This window comes from Oryzias latipes, chromosome 5 (assembly GCF_053564925.1).
Source record: "Oryzias latipes strain Hd-rR chromosome 5, Olatipes_Hd-rR_3.1".
Lineage (NCBI taxonomy): Eukaryota > Metazoa > Chordata > Actinopteri > Beloniformes > Adrianichthyidae > Oryzias > Oryzias latipes.
The window spans coordinates 7,361,479-7,382,074 of NC_136241.1; the positions used below are offsets into that span (position 1 = coordinate 7,361,479).

The 20,596-nt window shown below is 44.0% G+C and overlaps 1 protein-coding gene across 6 annotated transcripts in view; it reads left to right on the forward strand.

Annotated features, from left to right (window-relative positions):
• Positions 1 to 20,596, forward strand: part of LOC101172706 (plasma membrane calcium-transporting ATPase 2) — a 90,455-nt gene that overhangs the window by 30,160 nt on the left and 39,699 nt on the right. For 2 of the 6 annotated variants that reach the window (XM_078946957.1, XM_078946956.1), the window contains exons 2-8: positions 1,310 to 1,381; positions 6,299 to 6,692; positions 14,766 to 14,963; positions 15,057 to 15,314; positions 15,808 to 15,933; positions 16,008 to 16,133; positions 20,408 to 20,443. In XM_078946957.1, the coding sequence (XP_078803083.1) occupies positions 6,497 to 6,692; positions 14,766 to 14,963; positions 15,057 to 15,314; positions 15,808 to 15,933; positions 16,008 to 16,133; positions 20,408 to 20,443 (940 nt within the window). In that variant the 5' untranslated portion in view covers positions 1,310 to 1,381; positions 6,299 to 6,496. The remainder of the gene's footprint in view (positions 1 to 1,309; positions 1,382 to 6,298; positions 6,693 to 14,765; positions 14,964 to 15,056; positions 15,315 to 15,807; positions 15,934 to 16,007; positions 16,134 to 20,407; positions 20,444 to 20,596) is intronic. The other 4 variants (XM_023954795.2, XM_023954793.2, XM_023954796.2 and 1 more) reach the window with 2 other exon arrangements.

Genomic DNA, 20,596 nt, shown 5'->3' on the forward strand with positions numbered 1-20,596 from the left:
TTTAACGAATCAAATAAATCCCTTTATGCTTTGACCAATCAGATGGACGCCTTCCCATTGTTGACCAATCAGATGGAGGCCCATTATGTTAACCCTGGTCCTGAAGAGCCTGAACCCTGCCTGTTTTCCAGCTCTCCTTAACCAGCTTGCTGTTGATTGGCTGACTCAAGTGATTTCACATCCTGATTGACTGAACACACCTGATTTTGGTTATCATTATCCAGCAGTCTAGGGAGAATTGGAAAACAGACAGGGTTGAGGCTCTTGAGGACCAGGGTTAGCCACCCTGACGTTTGTCCCCCATGTCGATGAGGGTCATTTGGAGTATAATTTTTAAACTGTTGCAATGAAATGGGAATGATGTTTTTGTTTATTTTTCTATTTGTTTATGTACCGCAAATTTATCGTTATCGCAATATTGATCACTAATATCGCATATCGCAAGTTTTCCTCATATCGTGCAGCCCTAACCCACTCCAATGAAAATTGTGTTTTTAACATGTTGTTGTGGCATTTTTCTCATCATGGAAGACATAGATAAAAAAATATATCTTAAAACTGCATTTCTGAGCATATTTTTATTCAAATGTTGTGAACCAGGAGTGATGAAAAAGGCAATTTGAAAAAGCTTGTGGCAGTGATGTAGAGGCTACAAAAAGCAGTGCCAGAGTCTTTCTGCTCCACTCCATTCTGATGCATCCACTGTCAGACAAATAGATCCATAAATGTCTTTGTTTTCCTCGTCTGAGCTGGAACCCGGATCAAGACTGTACGGCTGGATAGCTCTGATATTGCTCTCTATTTTTGTTGCACCGCCAATGTTAGCTTGGCACTGTGAGGGGCTATAAGCTAGCGGCACAGTACAGTATTAACAAAGTAATGATGGGAAGCAAGGGCAGGCTTACTCTGAACTAATGTTTCCATCCCTGACTTAGAGGTCAATTTCCAATATACTCCTGCTGCTCTACAGAAGCTATATCCTAGAAAACAACACAGGGTTTTGGGTTTTGGTTGGAAGCAGCATAATTATTAATTAATCATTAAACTTTGAGAACACATAAGAAGATAATTGGAGTTGGACTTTAATAGTGGGAGGTTGCACATGTTTTTAGTGTGTGCGTTGTAATGTAAAGAGTGTGTCATTTTAAAATTATTCCTGACGTGAATGTGTGCACTATAGGGCTTGTCAGTAAGAATTACTACCTACCTTTGGACTAAGGGGCGTGGTCATCCGGGTAACAAACAAACTGTGTGAGAAATGATGGCCCTACCCAGACCCAGCACATTTATTTTCCTTTTTTCTGTTCAGGCAATAGTTATGTCATCAGTCCTGGCGCTGTGTTCGCTGACGGTGATTGCAAAGATTAAACAGTTGGAATCTGTAAGTAGTCGTTTATTATGTTCACAAACATCTATGTTTTAAACCAAGAGCATATTCTGCACAAGTTATTATTTTGAATAATGAGATTGCACATTTCTAGAAGCTGAAATACATTTACAAGCATATTTTGAATATTAAATAGTCAGTGGCTGACAAGGTCAGTGCATGACTCATACTATTTTTTCACATTCTAGTCCAGAGGAATAAGAGAATTTGGGGAAAAATAACAAAATAAAGAAAAACCCTCCTTCTGGCCTACTGTCAGACTACTGGACTGTCACAGGCATTTACTGATAAAGCCGTATGTTTTCATTATACTTTAAGTAAAAGCCAGCAGAGGTTGGATCTGTGGCAGCTGTGTATTCTATTGACCTCCCACAACAAGTTAAAAAAAAGCCGATATTTATTAGGAGGATACATCCCACCGATCCGTCTTCAGAGGAGTTTGGGTTCTGATACATAGTTTTTATTTAAAAAAAGAAGGCGTTAAATTGGGTTTTTCTTCCTTCAGACAAATGTAGATGTGATTTACCTTAACCCTAACCTAGACCAGAGAAAAACTTGATAAGAAATGAAAAATATCAAAGACAACAAGAACATGATTTATTTCATATGAGGACATCACTAAACATCAAACAAGTAAAGCTTTGTAGTTTGGTTCCAAAGTCAGTTTTTCTTATTTCACAACCATTGAATAGATTACAGCTGTAAATGCTAAAGAGGTGGATGTAGAGCAGGGGTCCCTAAACCTTTTCCAGTGAGGGCCACTTGACGTTTCCATTCTCTGAGCGGGGGCCAGGGGTCAGTTTGAAACAGATAAAGTGTGACAGTCGCAGGGTTGCCGAAATGTAAAAATGTATTGTTTCCCAGAAAGCCACACATAACCAAATATATAAATAACCCGATCTGATATCAAATGGGCTTCTCTGGGTTCTTCACCAAAAAAAAGCAAAATAATAAGAATCAGCAAACATATAATAACTTAATTGCTCAATAGCTATAATAGCTTTGAAGAAGTTTGTCAGCTATCATATTTCTCATTGTGACGGGATTCATAATGTCGGTAAAGATGGTCTTCTTTGAATACCGCCACCGTCTATTGGCAGATGATACAAACAGCCTTTTCTTTATGTTGAACCAAAAAATACTTGTTTGTCCACCACAGGTTAAATACCTACATTCTGGATCAAATTTTCTCTTCCCTAACCTTTTTGTCATTTTTCTGTTCTGATTGGGGGTCAGTCCCAGTCGCCTGGACAGACAGCCATTTGACAGTTCTACGACTGGGGCAAAGTGTGGTTGCAGTAGCAACATTTCTAGGTTGGTTGAAATTTCAATTCAAATAAGCTTTATTGACGTGAGGAAACAATCTCAGGGATTGGGCAGGCCCACTTCACCATGCTTCATTTTTCAATGCTTCCATGAGCCTCGATCACGTGGCCATGAAAGAAAAAAAAATGCAACAAAATAAAAGAAAAAGGGTCCCTCTCTGGTCTCATTCAGGGGGTCGGGTCAAATGCATGGGCGGGCCGGGTCCGGCCCCCGGGCCACCGTTTGGGGACCCCTGATGTAGAGCATTGATACATCATGTTAACAGGCGCACAACTTTTCTTTAGGTAACTGGGGCACATTCTACTGAATGCATGCAGTCCCTCTGCAATTGCCATATGCTCTAAACTATCCATCTTTGCTTTTTGTTATTAACTTTCCACTCAGAGCCCACCACTCTTCTTTTTTTGTCAGTTCAGCTGGTCTCCTAACAGTCATGCTAGAGTTATTTGTTCATTCAAGTATAAAACCTGTTTGGACACTTATCTTCCTATTCAAGCCAGCCACCAAATCCAGACATGGCAGTTAAGTCATAAAGATGTTAACCCTTGTGCTATCCTAGGCACTTTAACATTGGGAGTTGGATCATCTAGACCAGTGTTTTTCAACCTTTTTTGAGCCACGGCACACTTTAACCTTGACAAAACTCCCGCGGCACACAGGCATTAAAAAAAAAAGGATAAAAAAAAACAGTCTGTATTGATCCACAGTCCCTCCATGATCTCACAAGCATTTTTTTGATAATTGTGGCAGAAAAAGCTGGAAGTTGCAGCTGTTTTTTCTAATAGATGTAATAAAAGCTAAGTTAGAAGATTTAAAAACTTTTTGATTTGTGTTCGCTGTTGTTTCAAGACGTTAAGAGGAGAGACTCGTTGTGCGCCGACACGCTCCCGCTGTCACTTTTAACCCAATGCATCATGGGAGATGTAGTTCAATAATCCGGCGAACGCAGAAAGACAAGCGTCTCTGAGCTTCATTGTTTTGTTCACTTGTTCCACGGTCTGACACCGGATTCTGTGGAAAACTACACCGCTAAAGTCGAGCTTTAGCTGGTATTTTTCTTAGAACTGAGCGACTTTTCCAGCAGAATTCAGAACAAGGAAGTGAAGTCTTTAACCACTTCTGATTGGTCAGACTGATGACATGTGATTAAGATCCCAAGAATGATTGGTGGAAACAATTAAAGGGGCGGAACTTTTCCTGACAGCTAAAGCTGGGGCTAAATCGTGGTATCGTCATTCTTATCAAAATGTATTTAATAGAATCAAATAAACACAAAGAAAAAAGTATTTTACGATCTTTTATATTCCTAACTACTCAGTGTTTTATCAGGGCCTGTAGGGATGAACAAAGAACTGAAATCCTGGAGATGGAAAATGTTGTTAAATCAGTTAATGAGGGCAATTTACCACGGCACACTTGACCATCTCCCACGGCACACTAGTGTGCCGCAGCACACTGGTTGAAAAACACTGATCTAGACCCACTAGACAGTGCTCTGAACCTTTTTTCTTCAATGATTTGTGATCTTCGCTGGTGTCCATGGATTACATGAAATCTTTCCACCTTTATCCACCTTTGTCATGGTAGGGAGAACACGTCAATGTTAGGGTGGGGTCATCTAAGATAGCACAAGGGTTGATGGAACACACATTCCAAAAACCAAGGCTAGGTTCAGGCTACTTTTTGTTTTCTGTGCCACGTGACTGAAGCTTGAAACCAAAAATGGAAGCTAAAGGTAAAATGGAATGATTTTATTTTTCTCTGTATTCAAAGGTTGTCTAAAAGTAAATAACCTTGAATGACTTTTTTAAAAATGTCATCTTTGATGACAGCTTCTACAGCTGCTTTTGTTTATGTGTAATAGTACAGTAGTTTTCTGTCTTCTCGTTCACTTTACATTCCCTCAATAAGGCTTCCTAATATTCCACATTGTAGATAAAAGGATAACTAAAAGCTTCCTAAAATGCAGCTCTGACTGAATGACTACAATGACCCTACTCTAAAGGCTCGTACACACCGGGACGAGTTTCGCGCTCGATATTCGCTGACGTTTAACGCCTCTTGACTAAACAAAGGGCACCAATGTGAGTGTGCACACCGACGCGAAAAACGCCACGCGTAAAAGCGTCATTTTTTTAAAAACGCCTCGGGTTCGTTTTTTTGGTTTGATGCGCCGCGTCAAAAACTATACGACCAATGAGAATGGGGCTTTTGCACACGTGTCTGGAGCTTCTGAAGATACAGTAAAACACAACTTGGGGGCGCTCAAACACAAAACTGTCTTGCTGAGCACACAGACGTCACGGCGAAGAAGATATACGCCAAGTAGCGTCTACACTGCCGCGAAGAAATAAGACGAAGAAGATGCACTCACTGACAGACATATAAAATATCCCCGAAAACGCTCATGATACATTTTCAGCTCTTGTACCAGTCGATAAAACTCCCCATGTTCTTCTCTTCTCGTAACTATGGGATGTACCCAAAATCGACGTCTTTTCCAGCGTCTTTCATCATTCAACAGAACAATAATTTCTTCATCGCTGGAACTGGAGCTAGAGCTACTGGTGCTGGAAATATTCATATTTTCTTTGTTTGATTCTGACAAGCGCGTAAATACTTGCTCTCTTCTTCTGAGTGAAAAGCGACTTTAAGAAGCGTGAAGTTGCGCAGCGCCACCTTGTGTACAGGGGTATTTCTGTTTTACATTAAGCGCCATCTAATGTCAGGGAATGAAATTGCATGTTCACTCGGCTCATCGTCAGCGAAAATTGCCTGGGTGTGAACACAAAAAAACGTGGCGAAAAACGCTGGCGAATAACGCCTGGCGAATATTCGTCCCGGTGTGTACGGGCCTTAAGGTTACAAAAGTGAGTTATGCTTTGAGATCCTCCTTAACATAATTTATGCTCATAGTTTTGCAGAAGAACAAACTCAGCTGTCCAGTTTTATTTCACGATTGTGTGTCTGAGTAAATGAGTTAGTGAAGTGTATATTTATGTGGTGTTTTAAGGCTTTTTCTTGTTTAATTGGTTCATCTCATCATCTGTAATGCACCGCCTTCATCATAATGCCTCTACAAGCTATGACTGTGCTGGTGGATAACAAAGGGGTAGTTCATTGAGCAGAAGGCCAGTCATGATTGGAATGTAGCAGAGCGAGCAAATAACTGCTCCTTTCTTCAGCCGCTCCATGGAAACGGTCCCGGTATGCGGGTTTCTTTCAGTTGTATTGTTTTTTTGTCAGGAAAAACTTAACTGAATCTGATCAATGTTTCAGATTGTCACCATTGTAACAAACAGACAATGCGGAGCATAGAGAATAAGGAGCAGCATGCAATTTGACAGATTCTATCAGAAAACAATGTCAAACATTCTAACACACTACTGCCCCCCTGATCCATGAGTCTGACTGTGGTAAGTCTTGGAGAAACTGTTGCCACAGTAATGCTGCTCCAACCGTGTTCCAACTGAGGCAGAGCAAGTTAACTACGTAATGCATCCCATATACAATGTGGTCTGCTGCTGGCCAGAGACTAGCAGCACTGAACATCCTAAACGTGTTCCTCTTTGTTTTTCTCCCTAGGGTGAAGCCAGTGGAACATGGTAGTCTTCCTATTTCTATTCTAAGCAACAAGAGCAATCACATCCAGGTCAGGGTTCAACCCTGAATCAGTTTCCCCCACCCTCCATCTGTAAAACTGCTCCAGCCAGAGTTTCCTGAACTGACCGCACCTTCAGGATTTCTACATTTGAGAGCAACAGCACTGCTTAGAAGATCATCATGGCCAATAACATTGTGGATCACCCTCCTGGAAATTCCGTTGCTGAAGGCAACCATGATGGAGATTTTGGGGTGTCCATGGAAGACCTGAAGAATATCATGGAGCTGCGCAGCTCTGAGGCTGTCGCCATGATCCAGGAGAAATTCGGAGATGTGCAGAGTATATGCCGCCGCCTGAAGACGTCACCTATAGAAGGTACAATCCACACGTTTTCCACAAACTTTTGTGGTTTCTGTCAGAACTGTGTGTAGAGGTCTTTTGCTTTTGCGGTTTTACTTGTTTCCTGACATGTAACCATGGTGTTAACCAGCTTTTCTTGGCAGCATCTCCATATTTCTATGTTTAAAAAAAAAGATTCTCCAGTGTTAGGACCGGACTGTGACGCTGACATTCTGCAGGTGACCGCTGTAAATGACAGCAGTTATGTGAGTCTGTCTGGATCTCACAGACCCACACACGCAACCAGAGATGTTCCTGCTAAGATGAGATGAAGAGTTCAGAGAGAACGAACGTCGTTTTATCATGAAGCACAGTTTGTACTTCACACAGATCCAGAGTGTGGATGTGTTTATCTGTGTTTGTATTTGCATGTGTGTGGGCAAGTGTAGGTGTTTCTGTGTGAGAGTATGTGTGATTGTGCCGGTGTGTTGTGTTTTGTGTGTGCGCAGTGTGCTGTAAATGTGTTGGGGTGGTGGTGGGTATGTGTGTGTTTGTTGTGTTTCTGTGTTGTGCATATTTGATTGTGTGTTGGGTTTTGTGTGAGTATGTGTTGTGTGTGTTTGATTGTGTGGTATGTGTGTGTTGTGTGTGATATGTGTTAGTGTGTTGTGAGTGTGCGTAGTATGTGTTGTGTATGTGGGTGTGTTGTTTGTGTGTGTTGTGTTGTGAGTGAATGCGTTGTGTGAGTGTATTGTGTGTGTGTGTTGTATTGTAAGTGTGTGCGTTGTGTTATTTAGTGTGTGTGTTGGTGTGTCGTGTGTGTTATATGTGTTAATGTGTTGTGAGTGTGCGTAGTGTGTGTTGTGTGTGTTGTGAGTGAATGCGTTGTTTGAGTGTATTGTGTGTGTGTGCGTTCTGTTATTTGTGTGCGTTGTGTTATTTTGTGTGTGTGTTGGTGTGTGTCATGTGTGTTATATGTGTTAGTGTGTTGTGAGTGTGCGTAGTGTGTGTTGTGTGTGTGTGAGTGTATGCGTTGTGTGAGTGCATTGTGTGTGTGTGTTGTAATGTAAGTGTGTGCGTTGTGTGAGTGTCGTGTTGTGAGTGTGCGTTGTGTTGTGTGTGTGCGTTGTGTTGTGTGTGTGCGTTGTGTAGTGAGGTTGTGTTGTATGTTGTGTGTGCTTGCATTGTGTGTGTGCATTGTGTTGTGTGTGTGCGTTGTGAGGTTGTGTTGTGTGTGCGTGGTCATTTCCAGGATTGACATTACTTCCAGCCTGTTCCCCAAATCGGTTCACAGATCATTGCTCTGCTCCATTTAGTAATCAGAGGTTTGCTCGTTGCGTTTTCGACATAAGAAATCACTTACTTTAATGAAGGCGGTCTAATTATATTTTCACCCTGTGTGTGTTGTGTTGATGGTGGGGCACCAGAAATGTAGGCCAAGCGCTACAAAAGCTCGTTCAGTGTGTAAAAAGTGAGGATGTTGTGGGCGTGTCTCCCGGTACCGGCACATCTGCTGTGAGTCCCAGCAGGACCCGGCCTCTGGTGAGAGGCCTCTGATTGATGCGCTGACACCATCCACAAACACATGACACATGTGCAGTGGAACCTCTAGCGCACACACTTTGCTGTGATTTCTCTTTTTGTACAAATGAACACTTCTGTGTGTCAGCACACTGCAGAAGTCTTCTGTTGTTCTGGATCGGCAGACTGCGGTGGTCCAGCAGTCAGGAAGCGGTGGCTGCAGGTTTCTGTCTCATGGGGAATGGCTACAAGCGTCCTCTTACCCCTCACAAAAGAAGAAAGGAAATCCTTCATTTAGTTTTTTTGTGTGTAAATGAAAAGAAAGCGTGCTTGGTGTGAAGGCTGCATCTGAGTCTGTGTGAATCTGAAACTGGTATGAGTCATCCTAGCAGGAAAACAGGAACAGATCCAGCTGTGCGACACACTGCTGCTTGCAGGCGGCTTGCTTTCAGCATGTTTGAAAGTATCTCAGCATTAACCACATTCAGTTTAAGATCCTCCAGCTTTCAAGCACTGAAAAACAGCCACAAATACAGCTGTGAGAGCTCGGAACGTCTTCTTTTAATAGAAATAACTGACAGCCATGGCACACAGATGTCTTTAGCACATTAGCTTTTTGAAGAACAAAGACGCCTAAAAATAACCTCTGATGAGTTAACCCCTTCAGACCCCCAGATTAAAAGAGGACTTGATTTCTTTTTTTGCTTGAGTGTTTTATGTCTTCATGTTCAGGACATGTTCTTTGAAGAAAGCGGAAACCAGCAGATGGAAAGTGATGCTACTTTTAGGAGCGTTTTCCGTTGATGTCACTGAAATGCAGAGAAGGCAGTGAACAGTCCAGCAGACGGAGAAGAAGCCTGAGCTCCGGACTAACTGCACATCCTTAAGGTGTCCCGTGACGGTTCTGGCTGCAGGAAGAGCCGGTTCATCTCAAACACCAGTTCTAGCAGCTGTCTGCAGCTCCGCTGGGTTTATGATGGCGGAGCTGAATGTCACTCAGCCACACGCTGTTCTTTACCACAGACATAAACCATGAAACCAGCGCCGTTCTCATGATGCATTGTGGATCAAAATGGGCATCAGCGTTCTTCCTGCCCCTGACTGCAGCATCCCTGCCCTGCTGGCCCATGCAGCCTCTGTGGTCTGAGATCCACTTCAGCTGCATGTCCAAGTCCTCTCCTCTGTAACAAGCAGCCGCAGCCGCAGCTGCTGGTCATTCGTGTGCCTGTTGGCTTCAACAGACACTTGTGTGTTGAATAAATGTGATTCTCTTCTAGCCGTTCTGGGTAACTTCTTCCTTCTTTCTTGATATAATAGAACAATGGAACAAGAGAGCTGTGCAGCTGTCCAGAACCTGCTGAGCCATTAATGTCCTGCTGCGATCTGCTGATGCCTTTGCCTGGAAATGAATTGATGTTGCTAAATCTGCTGTCCTCTAATCATCCAGTTTGACTGGGATCTAAGGACAAGAGGCGGATAACGCTGCTTTCAGTGACAATAAATGTTTTTGACTTTCAAATGGATTTACAAATGCGTCTACCTTTAGCCAACTGGGTCTCCTTTGGCTCTGATCAGACCAGACACTGTTTTTTTTTTGGAACAGGTTCAAAGCTTGTTTACCTGAAGTCTGGCTCCCCATCCCTTCTCTAGCCATGCAGACTAAAAGCTGTTTCCCTTCTTACGTAGCAAAACCATCATCCTCAGTAAAATCATTTTAGATTTTTCTTCTTTCCATCAGGAGGAGGAGGCGGGTTTGACGCTCATGGAGGGAATTGAGTTTTTTCAGTTATTTATAGTCAAAGGATATTTTTAATAGTCCATTTGTACAGCAGGTTAATGTATATTAATGCCTGTTTTAATGCTCCCACTGTTTGTGAGGAGGAACTTGGGAATGATGTGGGTTTTAATGGGGTTTATCAGCTGCCACAGAAAACAAGTCAAACAGGAGCTTCCTGTCTGACTCCTATGGAGCTTCTGCAGCTCCAGCCTCTAGGGAGCAGCCGGTCTGCTCCTCCTCCTCCAGTGTAGGGCAGCCTGATGAAGAGGAAGGATATCAGTGGGCTCCTGGCAAGGGCATGGCGGAAGTACGTCAGCTTATTACAAAAAACGATCAGACCTGAGGTGTGTGAACATGGGAGGTCAGCGGAAAAGACTCTGCAGTGATACGAGGTTTGGACCACTTCGCTTCTGTCCTGATGGACGGGGACAGACTCAACTTTACTAAGTCAGAACAGATTTGGAGCTGTGACCCTAACCGTTGCTGGTAATGCTTTCTTTTACAGTATAGTACTTACAGTGTACTTAAGTGGTATTTACATGGTACTTTTTAATGGGACTTACATGGTACTTTTTTGTGTCTTCTCTGTACTTACATGGTACTTGCTGTGTATTTATGTGGTACTATTTGGTTCATACCTATGTGGTACATACTGGGTATTTATAATATACTTATTGGGTGTTTACATGCTGTGCAAAGGTGTCTTTTGTGGTACTTACCACATGTAAGAACAATGTCAGTACAAATAAAGTACCTTGACCTTTAGGCCTGCACTCGTATGTTTCATGGTATTTACCAGGAATTTACCACAGAAACTACCCCTTAAGTACAATGAAACTGAACTGTAAAAGAAAGTCAGCCCTATTTCCACTCTATTACTTAGTACTTTCAGTAGTAGGACAAAAGAGTGGAAATAGGGCTTACTTTCTTTTACAGTTCAGTTTCATTGTACTTAAGGGGTAGTTTCTGTGGTAAATTCCTGGTAAATACCTTGAAACATACGAGTGTAGACCTAAAGGTCAAGGTACTTTATTTGTACTGACCTTGTTATTACATGTGGTAAGTACCACAAAAGACACCTTTGCACAGCATGTAAATACCCAATAAGTATATTATAAATACCCAGTATGTACCACATAGGTATGAACCAAATAGTACCACATAAATACACAGCAAGTACCATGTAAGTACAGAGAAGACACAAAAAAGTACCATGTAAGTCCCATTAAAAAGTACCATGTAAATACCACTTAAGTACACTGTAAGTACTGTACTGTAGAAGAAAGCGTTACCCTGTTGCTTGGTCCGATGGTTTTATCAGAGCTCCGTTGTGGGGACACAGAACACACACCTGCCTGGTGTGTGTCATTCACACACACACCAGGAACCCACTGGGTTCTGGCCGCTCTCCCTGGTGTTTTCTTGCAGCAGAATCTTGAAAAAAAAAAGACATTTTCCCTTTTTTTGGGGTTATCAACCCTTCCAGATAAACGAGAATAATCTCCTGCAGAACCCTGATGTTTCTCGCCCTGCATGTCCATATGTCGAAGTGTCCTTGGGCAAGACACTGAGCCCCACGTTGCTCCTGGTGTTTATAGGTTGGCGCCAGTGTTCGGCAGCGGCGCCGCCATGAGTGTGTGAATGGGACTGTAAAGCGTCTTGCACCTTCAAAGATGGCAGTAAGGTGCTATTTAAGTATGCAGAAATGTACAGTTGGAGCCTCATCCAGGAGCTCCAGTCTGGGCCAGATAGAAATCTGCTCTCACATCCAGAGGATTTCCCCTAAAAAAAAAAAAAACATCCAAAGTTTGTCATCAGATCCTATCCTTTGCCTTAAAGGGCCTATATAATGCTTTTTTTTAAGCCTTTCAGAATGAACTATATACATATATATGATAATCTATTACTTTTGGCACACTAAAGAACCATTTTTTTAAATTAAATATGAGGTATTTTCAAAGTTCATACTCTGAAGTAAGAATCTATGAGGCTCCGCCTTTCTCTCCTTGTGGGTGCCGCCCATTTCATGATGTCATCCTAAAGCCGTCCTCTGCAGTGTCTGCGTTTCTCCTACGAAAAAATGACATCTGAACTTTTGCTAAGATGGATGTGCATATTGTGCACAGAAAATCAAGCCTTTTAGCCGATCACTGCTAGATCCGCTGAGAAAGTGGGCGTGTCTTTTAGCCTGGGGGGCGGAGCTGCCAGCACAGACTCTTCCTGGAAGGGGCTGTTCCTCATTTTGTTGTCACAATGTCATAACCCACTCATTGTTGTGAGACGCTGGTGCCCAGATAGCAGGTTTTTAGAGAAATACTCAGAAATATGTGAATGGATCAAAATACTGCTTTGGCGTTTCTTTTCATAAGGAATGAGCATTATAATACTTTAAAACCTCAAAAAGTTGATTTAGCATGAAATAGGCCCTTTAAACTTCATTATGATGATGGTTTAAACTGAAGCAGAATGCTTCAACAATAGTACAGACAGCTTTTTGTGCACAGCAGTCACCTTCTCTCTTCAGCTTGAAAGCACAATGATTGTTGGTGGTTGCTGTTACGTTTGTAGGATTGTTCATTGAAACAACTGGAAACGTACCATGAGGTTTTCTTGAAAGTAGCACTAAAAATTTCTCATATTTTCACTCAAGTCAGCTCACTTCCAACCTTTCTGATGAACCACAATAAATACATGGCATCAACAAATCTGGCTGAATGTTTAGTTTAGCAACAACAGGGCTTGATTTTTGGGTTTTTGTCCTCAGACTTCAGCTTCTCCTTTCCTACAAAATCATTTAACCTGTTGAACTATAACTCAGAGATTATTTGGCATATTCCCATCTGTTCATCCATCAAGTAGCTTGGTTGCAAAAGTGATTGATCTTTTCTTTTGGTTTGTTCGCCGCTGTCGTTGTGTCCTTGGGCAAAACACTTCACCCTCCCTGCCTCCAGTGTGGCTCCACTGGCGTGTGAATGTGCATGAATGTCCCGGTGATGGTCAGAGGGGCCAGCCACGCCTCTGTCAGTCTGCCCCAGGGCAGCTGTGCCAACATCATTAGCTTACTATCACCAACTATGATTGAATAATGGACACATTGGAAGAACTTTGAGCAACAAGAAAAAGCGCAGATCAATCTAATCCACTATTATTATTATTAAGAAAACAGTTATTTCGATGTGGTTGTCAGACAGACGCCAGCCGCTGTGCCGCTGCCGTCCTTGGTTTCATTTTGGCCGACTGTAACAGAGGAGAAGCAGACATGATCTTATCAGGGTCCCACTTGCAGAAAGGAACAGTTAAAACAGGACTGTGAAGTTGCATCAACATTGTTGGCATTTTTGTTAAAGCTCCTGTTTCACTGGATCGTCTCCCTCTGTTCATCTGCACTTTTCTGACAGTCTCTTTTTCTCTCTGCAGTACTTTCATTTTTTTGTGCTTCAGTTTTTCTCCTGAGGAACTTCCTCTCTGATCTTCTCCATCTCTCTAACATCCGGCTGTTGCTTGAAGGGAGGAGGAAAGGGTTCATAGGTTGATGTTAGAGGAGTCAGCATTAGCTCGTCATGTCTGGTAACGTTCTGCTCCGCTTATGCACGTCTTTTGTGTCAGAGCTGAGTTTTATTTTGTTCTTAACCCAAGGTGTCTATGAGGACTAACTGCAGGTTCCTGTTTGTTGCCTAAGGGACATCAGGCTATAAAAGAGGGTGCAGAATGAAAAGAGAAGTGAAAGCTGTGCACACATAAAAAAAAAACGGCGTCGAGCTGAAAGCAGCCATTCGTGTTTCTGCTGTTGGAAGGTCACCCAGCAGCTGAAGGTCCCAGCTCACACGACTGTCTTTGTTAAACAAACGCGTCTTAAACAGAAGCAGAATCAGTCCTTGTGTGCTCTCTCTTTCCTTTCCAAAAGCACGTTCAGGACACCGGTGGACCTGATCAGGTGGTGCAGGGATGGTTATTGGCTCTGGTGGAGCAGCAGATTGCATTTTCAGCAGGAGTGCAGGCGAGGTCAGCTCAGGCTGCAACGGAGTCGTCATCCTTATATACCCAAAAACCCCATGCTCCTGGGTGTGAGGTCCCGCCTAAGCAGAGCCCTGACATGTTACTGACATCAACAGGCCTTAACTAAATCCTTTCCAAGCCACCTTTTTCCTTTTCCCTTTACTCCATGGTTGCAGTTTTCTCCTGCATCATTCTTAGCTAATCAGGCCTCACTGCATTATTGATCCATCTGCAAATCACGAAAAGGTGAAGTGGAACTGCTGAAATCAGCTGAAAAACCCTGAAATTAAAGGCTAAACAGCATTTCAATGCATCACTTTGGATCTTCCATCCTTGTTTTACACCGAAAAGTCTTCATTTCTCTGCAATCTGGCCTCACATTGTGGAGCATCCTGTTCTTGTCCCAGCTGTACTTTGCTCTCGGCCTCTTCTGCCTCAGAGCTCCAACCCTTCACATCAGGCAGGGGGGTGGGGGGGTGGGGGGGGGCTTTGACATGAATGCAGGGCTGCGATGGAAAGTGAGCTGCGTTTACGAAGGTTTGAGGAAAAGCCGGCGAGGTTTCATGAAATGATCCAGCCCACTTATCCATGCCGACATTTGTGTGGTTGTTCTAATAAGGTAACATGTTAATGATGGGTTTATGTCACATCCGCCTTATTACACTAAAAATGCTCCCACTTCTCTGTGCTACAGTTTCCATAGTAACCCCAGTGGACTCTACCTAATCCAACAGCTGCGAGATTCAATGGCAAAGATGATCAGTCATTTTTTTAAAAGGTCTGGACTTCGGCTAACTCTGGTTTTCTGTTTGCAGGTCTGTCTGGCAACCCTGTTGATTTAGAGAAGCGCCATGCTACGTTTGGCAAGAACCTCATCCCCCCGAAGAAGGCCAAGACCTTCCTGCAGCTGGTGTGGGAGGCTCTGCAGGACGTCACACTCATCATTTTGGAAGTGGCTGCAATCATCTCACTTGGCTTGTCCTTCTACCACCCACCAGGGGGCGACGGTGAATGTAAGAACATTTTCATGTCTTCTTTTATTAAAATACACAAGCATTTTATTTTCCAAGGAGCTGTTACTTCATTCTGCGTCTTTTTACTGACAGCATGCGGCCAAGCGGCAGGCGGCGTGGAAGACGAGGGGGAAGCCCAGGCCGGCTGGATCGAGGGTGCGGCCATCCTGTTCTCCGTCATCATTGTGGTCCTGGTAACGGCCTTCAACGATTGGTCCAAAGAGAAGCAGTTCCGCGGGCTGCAGAGTCGCATCGAGCAGGAGCAGAAGTTCACGGTCATTCGCAAAGGCCAAGTCATCCAGATTCCAGTCGCAGAGATTGTGGTCGGAGACATCGCTCAGATCAAATATGGTATGAAGTCAAACACAAACAGAACTATACAGCTTTTGTGCTTTCTGTCCTTTCTTTTTGTTAAGAGTAAAATAGCTTCCTGTCAGGAGTGCCAGGTTCCATGTGCTGAAGCCTCAGCTCAGACAGATGAGACACTGAAAGAACAGTCTAAGATAAATGCAGCGTTACTTTAGGAAAACATTAAACACTTCTCAAATAAAGATCATTTTGTTGCTGTTTCCGTCACCACCTTAGTTTTGTAGGACCGGGTGCTTAGCCCTGTGCCAAACCCCCAACATGGAGGGCCAGGTTCTGACGCGACCGTCAGAAATGGAAAGATTTCGTTGCTGCCCTAAGCGTCTCAAAGCGTAAAAGGCAGTAAGAAGAAGAAGAAGACATTAAGATCATACTAAAATCATTTATGCAAGAATGTTTCCTTCAGAAACGGGAGTCTGTCAGTGTGTTTACTCTGTGGATCTGACCCCTCCATGACCCTTGGGACCTCTTTCTGCAGGAGATCTGCTGCCAGCTGACGGGATTCTGATCCAAGGAAACGACCTGAAGATTGATGAGAGCTCTCTCACAGGAGAGTCTGACCATGTCCGAAAATCTCTGGAGAAGGACCCCATGTTGTTGTCCGGTGGGTTTCTAAACTGCCATCAAACACACACAGATAAACCCACACAGACAGTGACGGTGGACTTCCTTTCTCAGGGACTCATGTGATGGAGGGCTCTGGCCGGATGGTTGTGTCAGCCGTTGGCCTCAACTCTCAAACCGGCATCATCTTTACTCTACTGGGCGCCAGCGAGCATGACGAAGAGAAGAAGGTCAAGAAAAGTAAGAAATGGAAACCAGGCTGTTAAAAAACACGCAACATGCTACCTGTTGAAGTTGTGGCGGTCATGTGATCACACCGGCGGGGGTCTCACTTCCTGGATGTTTTCACTGTTTGTAAGAGGCCGATCCGCTTCTGTGGGTTTGAGGTTCTGCTGTTGTTTTGCCCCCTCTTTCAGTCTGGACTGAGGCGTTTGAAGGGTCTGACTCTTGAAATGTGTTGACAGCCACTTAAAACCAAAGCACCATCTGTGAATAAATGAGACCAAGAGTGAGTTCACCTGCAGCCCACACATGCTGTCTTTTAACTAAGCCCTCATCAATAATTCTATTAATGACATCTGAGTTGCAAACTAACATTAGTGAGAAAACTCCAGCTGTTTACAACAACAGTAAGTATTTCTTCTCATCAGTAGGAACTTCTCCATCTGCTCAGGTGAACCCCGTGCAAAAATCTGTCATGACCCACGTAAAGCCTTCATCGTAACTGCTCTTCTGGGTGGATCCGGGCTGTCTGCAGGGGTAAAAGAGGGTAAATCTGTGCAGGGCGCAGGGCTGGCCCGTAGGGGGAAAATGTTCATGCACCCCTTTTTTAAGGGCATCAGGCTGTCGTGAAAACTACAGAAACACATAAGGAAAGAAGGAGATGGAGATGTATTCTACAGAATTTTTATTTTTTTCAACCTCCCCAAACCCTGTGCACTGCGCAGTTGGTGCTGTTCACGTGATGCATGCCCATAAATGTATGTGGCACTCGGTTTGTTTACAGCGGGACTCATTTTCTCTTCAGGTATTTTAGAGAGAAGTGCGCATGTGCGAATGATTTATTCCAACTGAGAGTGTGTCCCCAGGTAAACGTTTGTTATAATCAGAAAAAGGTTTTCTGGGCCCATGCACACGGTTGAATTCTAATCCGATCTTTGATCCTATCAAAACATTGTCCACATGTAACTGCGGCTAATCAGCGTGTAGTTTGTGTGGATGTCCAAGAGCATCTCACAGGCACCTAAGTATCACATGCAGCATGCAGCATGTGTCTACAGTTAGTAAGTAGCCCGTACTCATGTCTTACTATCCACTAAAGTGCTACGTTCAGGGCGCGGTGCGACAGAATGACCCATTCGTCATAACCGCGTGTAACTTACATCATCCATCCATCCATCCATCCACCCAATCACACACACACATACACAAAGGGGCAATTAAGCAAAGAGCATGTTTTTGGTCTGTAAGAGGAAGCCGGAGTGCCCGGAGAAAACCCACCCAGCCAGGCGCAGAGAAGGCCCCCCTACAGGGGCTCCCCCGGCGCCAAGAGGCATAGGCGAACCCGGCGTCCGGGCCCCCAGGCCACAGGACAGGTGTGCTTAGCCGTACCAGGCGGCAGCCATGGGGGCCACCGGGCACCGGACACGGGCCAAGGACGAAGCCAGGGCTAGGAGAATCCATGAGCCGCCCACCCAACCGGCGCCCCGTGTCCACAAGCCAACCCCGGCACTGGACCCCAGCAACCCAGAGATCACTGCGCACCCACAGCTCCACACCCCCCACACCCCCCAAAAACCCTACCCTCTACAACCCTCCTCACACATTCAGGGCTCCAGACTGCGACCAAATGGTCGCATTTTCGACCAAAATTTGAGAGTGTGCGACTGAATTTTACATCCAGTCGCACATGTGCTACCAGTAAATTTGCCTCCCCCACCCTCTGTATTTTTTTATACATTAAACGTGGAAGGGGCACGTCAATGATCAATGAAATGATAATGAGACGCGAGCGCACGCAAACACACACTCGCACACACACTCATGAGGCGCGAGCACACACCGCCCCCGTTCTTTTACAGTCTACCTTTTTCTGTCAGTTTACCTTCTTGTTGCATCTTCAAAAGTGCAGAATAAAATGTGACACTGAATTTGAAACAGCACATTGTAATTTCTGCATCTATTATTAAAGTATTTATTCATAATACAGTGGAAATTAGTAGATTTGGTTAGCTTGTTGATTTACGGTATGCGCCCCCAAATCTTCTGGTTGTGCCCCCAAAATTTTCAGTTGGGGCCACAGTGCTCCTAGTGAAAAATGTTAGTCTGGAGCCCTGACATTGCGTTTTGGCCTCACACCAACTCAGATGTGTCTCCGCTGTGAGGATCAGCACTGACGTGTTCCCACATCCGACTTTAGAGGTGGGATCTGAAACCAGCGTTTGGGGTTAAGACAAGTCGTGATGAGTGGCTTCAGTGGGCAGCAAACTTTACTACTCACCTTTTGTTGTAATCTATTACACTCCAGGTTAAGAAATAAAGTAATAGCATTAAAGTAGGGAGTTACTGCCCCACTCGGTTACTCAGTAAAACAGTTCTCCTGCGACCTGCAGCTTCCGTCAGCAGGACGGATGTTTCTGTGAAGACAGACAAGTCAACCAGCTGGTTGTCATGTGTGCCATTGCCTGATGGGAATCGAGGACGGGGTTTGGTGTTAGGGCTTCTCCTGACGTCTTTTGTGTTCACCACACTGAAGAACAGAACTGTTGTCCAGTCAGCGCGTTGTTAAAGCCTCACAAGTTTGACGTCTTCATTGTCACTGGTGAGTGAACACAGGAACTAAGAAGGTGGTCTGATGTTCCATTGAAATATGTATTAAAGACCTTCCTCCTGATGAGTGTAGCTTCATCAAATCAAAGCTTTGTGGGACAAAAGTTCTTTGTTGAACCAGAAAACTCTTTTATGTGATTTGTTTATTTTTTAGCAATATTTCATTATTCTGTAGGACGATCAGCTAATATCAACCATTTAATATATAGTCGTTTTTTTTTATTAAGGCCATAGTTAGAAATACATTGAACTGTTTTTCCCCCAACATTTAAAGCTTTTAAATGCCATAGGTGCTTTAAGGGTATTTCATTTCCTCATCAAACGCCCAAAAAGTGCTGTAGCATATTTAAAAAAGGTTGTTTTTGTGTATGTGGTTCCTTCAATAAAGAGTAGATCACGTCTTTGGCAGAATGGTAGCGTAAAAGATAGGAACTCAGCATCTTGGTCTCATTTATTTATGGTGGTTTCTGTCCTCTGTACCGAGTCGACTGGCATTACGGGCATTTCAAATGGACTGATAGACTTTCATCTGTTCCACAGTTGCTTTTGTTAAGGAACTCTTCAGAAGTCCAGATGGCCCAGTCTCAAAGCAGATTGAAACAAAGCCACAGGCTCCTGCAGTGCTTTTGATTTGCTTGTATCATGCTAATTCCCTTTTTACTGTGTGTTTTTCTTTGGCTGGTTTTTGTCCGACCATTTGTTTTATTGGCTAAAATTTGAGTTTGTCAGGCATTCATTGTGAAGCGGCTGAATGTACCAGCTCAGCAGAGAGAGATGCTCGGGTCTGCAGCCAAACATTAAGCCTCCGTTTAGGAAAAAATGGAAGATTCTCAGGAAAAACATTTGAAGATTCGTAGTAAAGAGAGCCATTTGACTCATCCTGAGTGCCCCCATTCTCCCCAGTCCAGCACCAAAGCACACACACACATAGACACACACACACAGGTCCCGCCCTTTCATGGTGTTCATGCTGAGGTCAGTTCTGACCTCAGCGGTCCTGTTCAGAAGCACTTTCAGTCTTACCAGACCTGGACATCAGCCACCTTTATCAGCTTCTACTATGAACCCAGCGGCTGCTTCTTCTTCACCGATTCACCTGATCGACCGCTCCGTCTTTCAGGAGGTGGTGACTATGAGGTCCATCAAAGGATTCATCTGTTCAATTGTCTTTTCTGCCAAGTCAGCGGAAAGTTAAGAGGTGTGCTCTGGAGCTGAGCCAAAGACATTTAGCTTCACCCTAAGCCTGTTTCATTTCACCTGAGCTACACTTGAGGAATGTTTAGTCAGAGAGATCTGAGAAACAGATCATCACAAGCTGTGGTCAAAAACAGACAGCAACAAAAACAGGAATCTGCACAGAAACACGTTATAGCGAGGAAACCTTAGTTTGCTCTGTTTTCTAAATCCAGAAATTCTTTCTTTGAAGGCAGAAGTCAGGGAAAGAACCAAATGAGCTCAGAATTTCATGCTGTCAGAGCTTGCTAGTCCAGGCTGGTTGCTGGTTCCCAACCCTAGGAAGCGGCGTCTCTCTCTGCTGATCCGTTCATTCCTGCCCACAGCACACACGCACACACACACCTGTGGGTTTGTATGTTTGGGTTTTGTGTTCTCCTTCGGTTTTATTTGATCTTCTTTTCCTTTGAGCCATCTTATCAGCATTCCGCCCTCTCTCTCTGTTCGAACAGGTAAGAAACAAGGACCCCCCGAAAATCGCAACAAAGGTAACCCCTCCATCCATCCACCTGTCCCTCCTGCCTCTCATCCTCGTCTGACTTACCTCCTCCTCACCTCCACCCAGCAGCAGGAGGGGAGTGTCCAGCTCATCTCTGTTCTTCTGTTCCCCCCTCTGTCTTTTTCTCTTTGCTGTATAACGG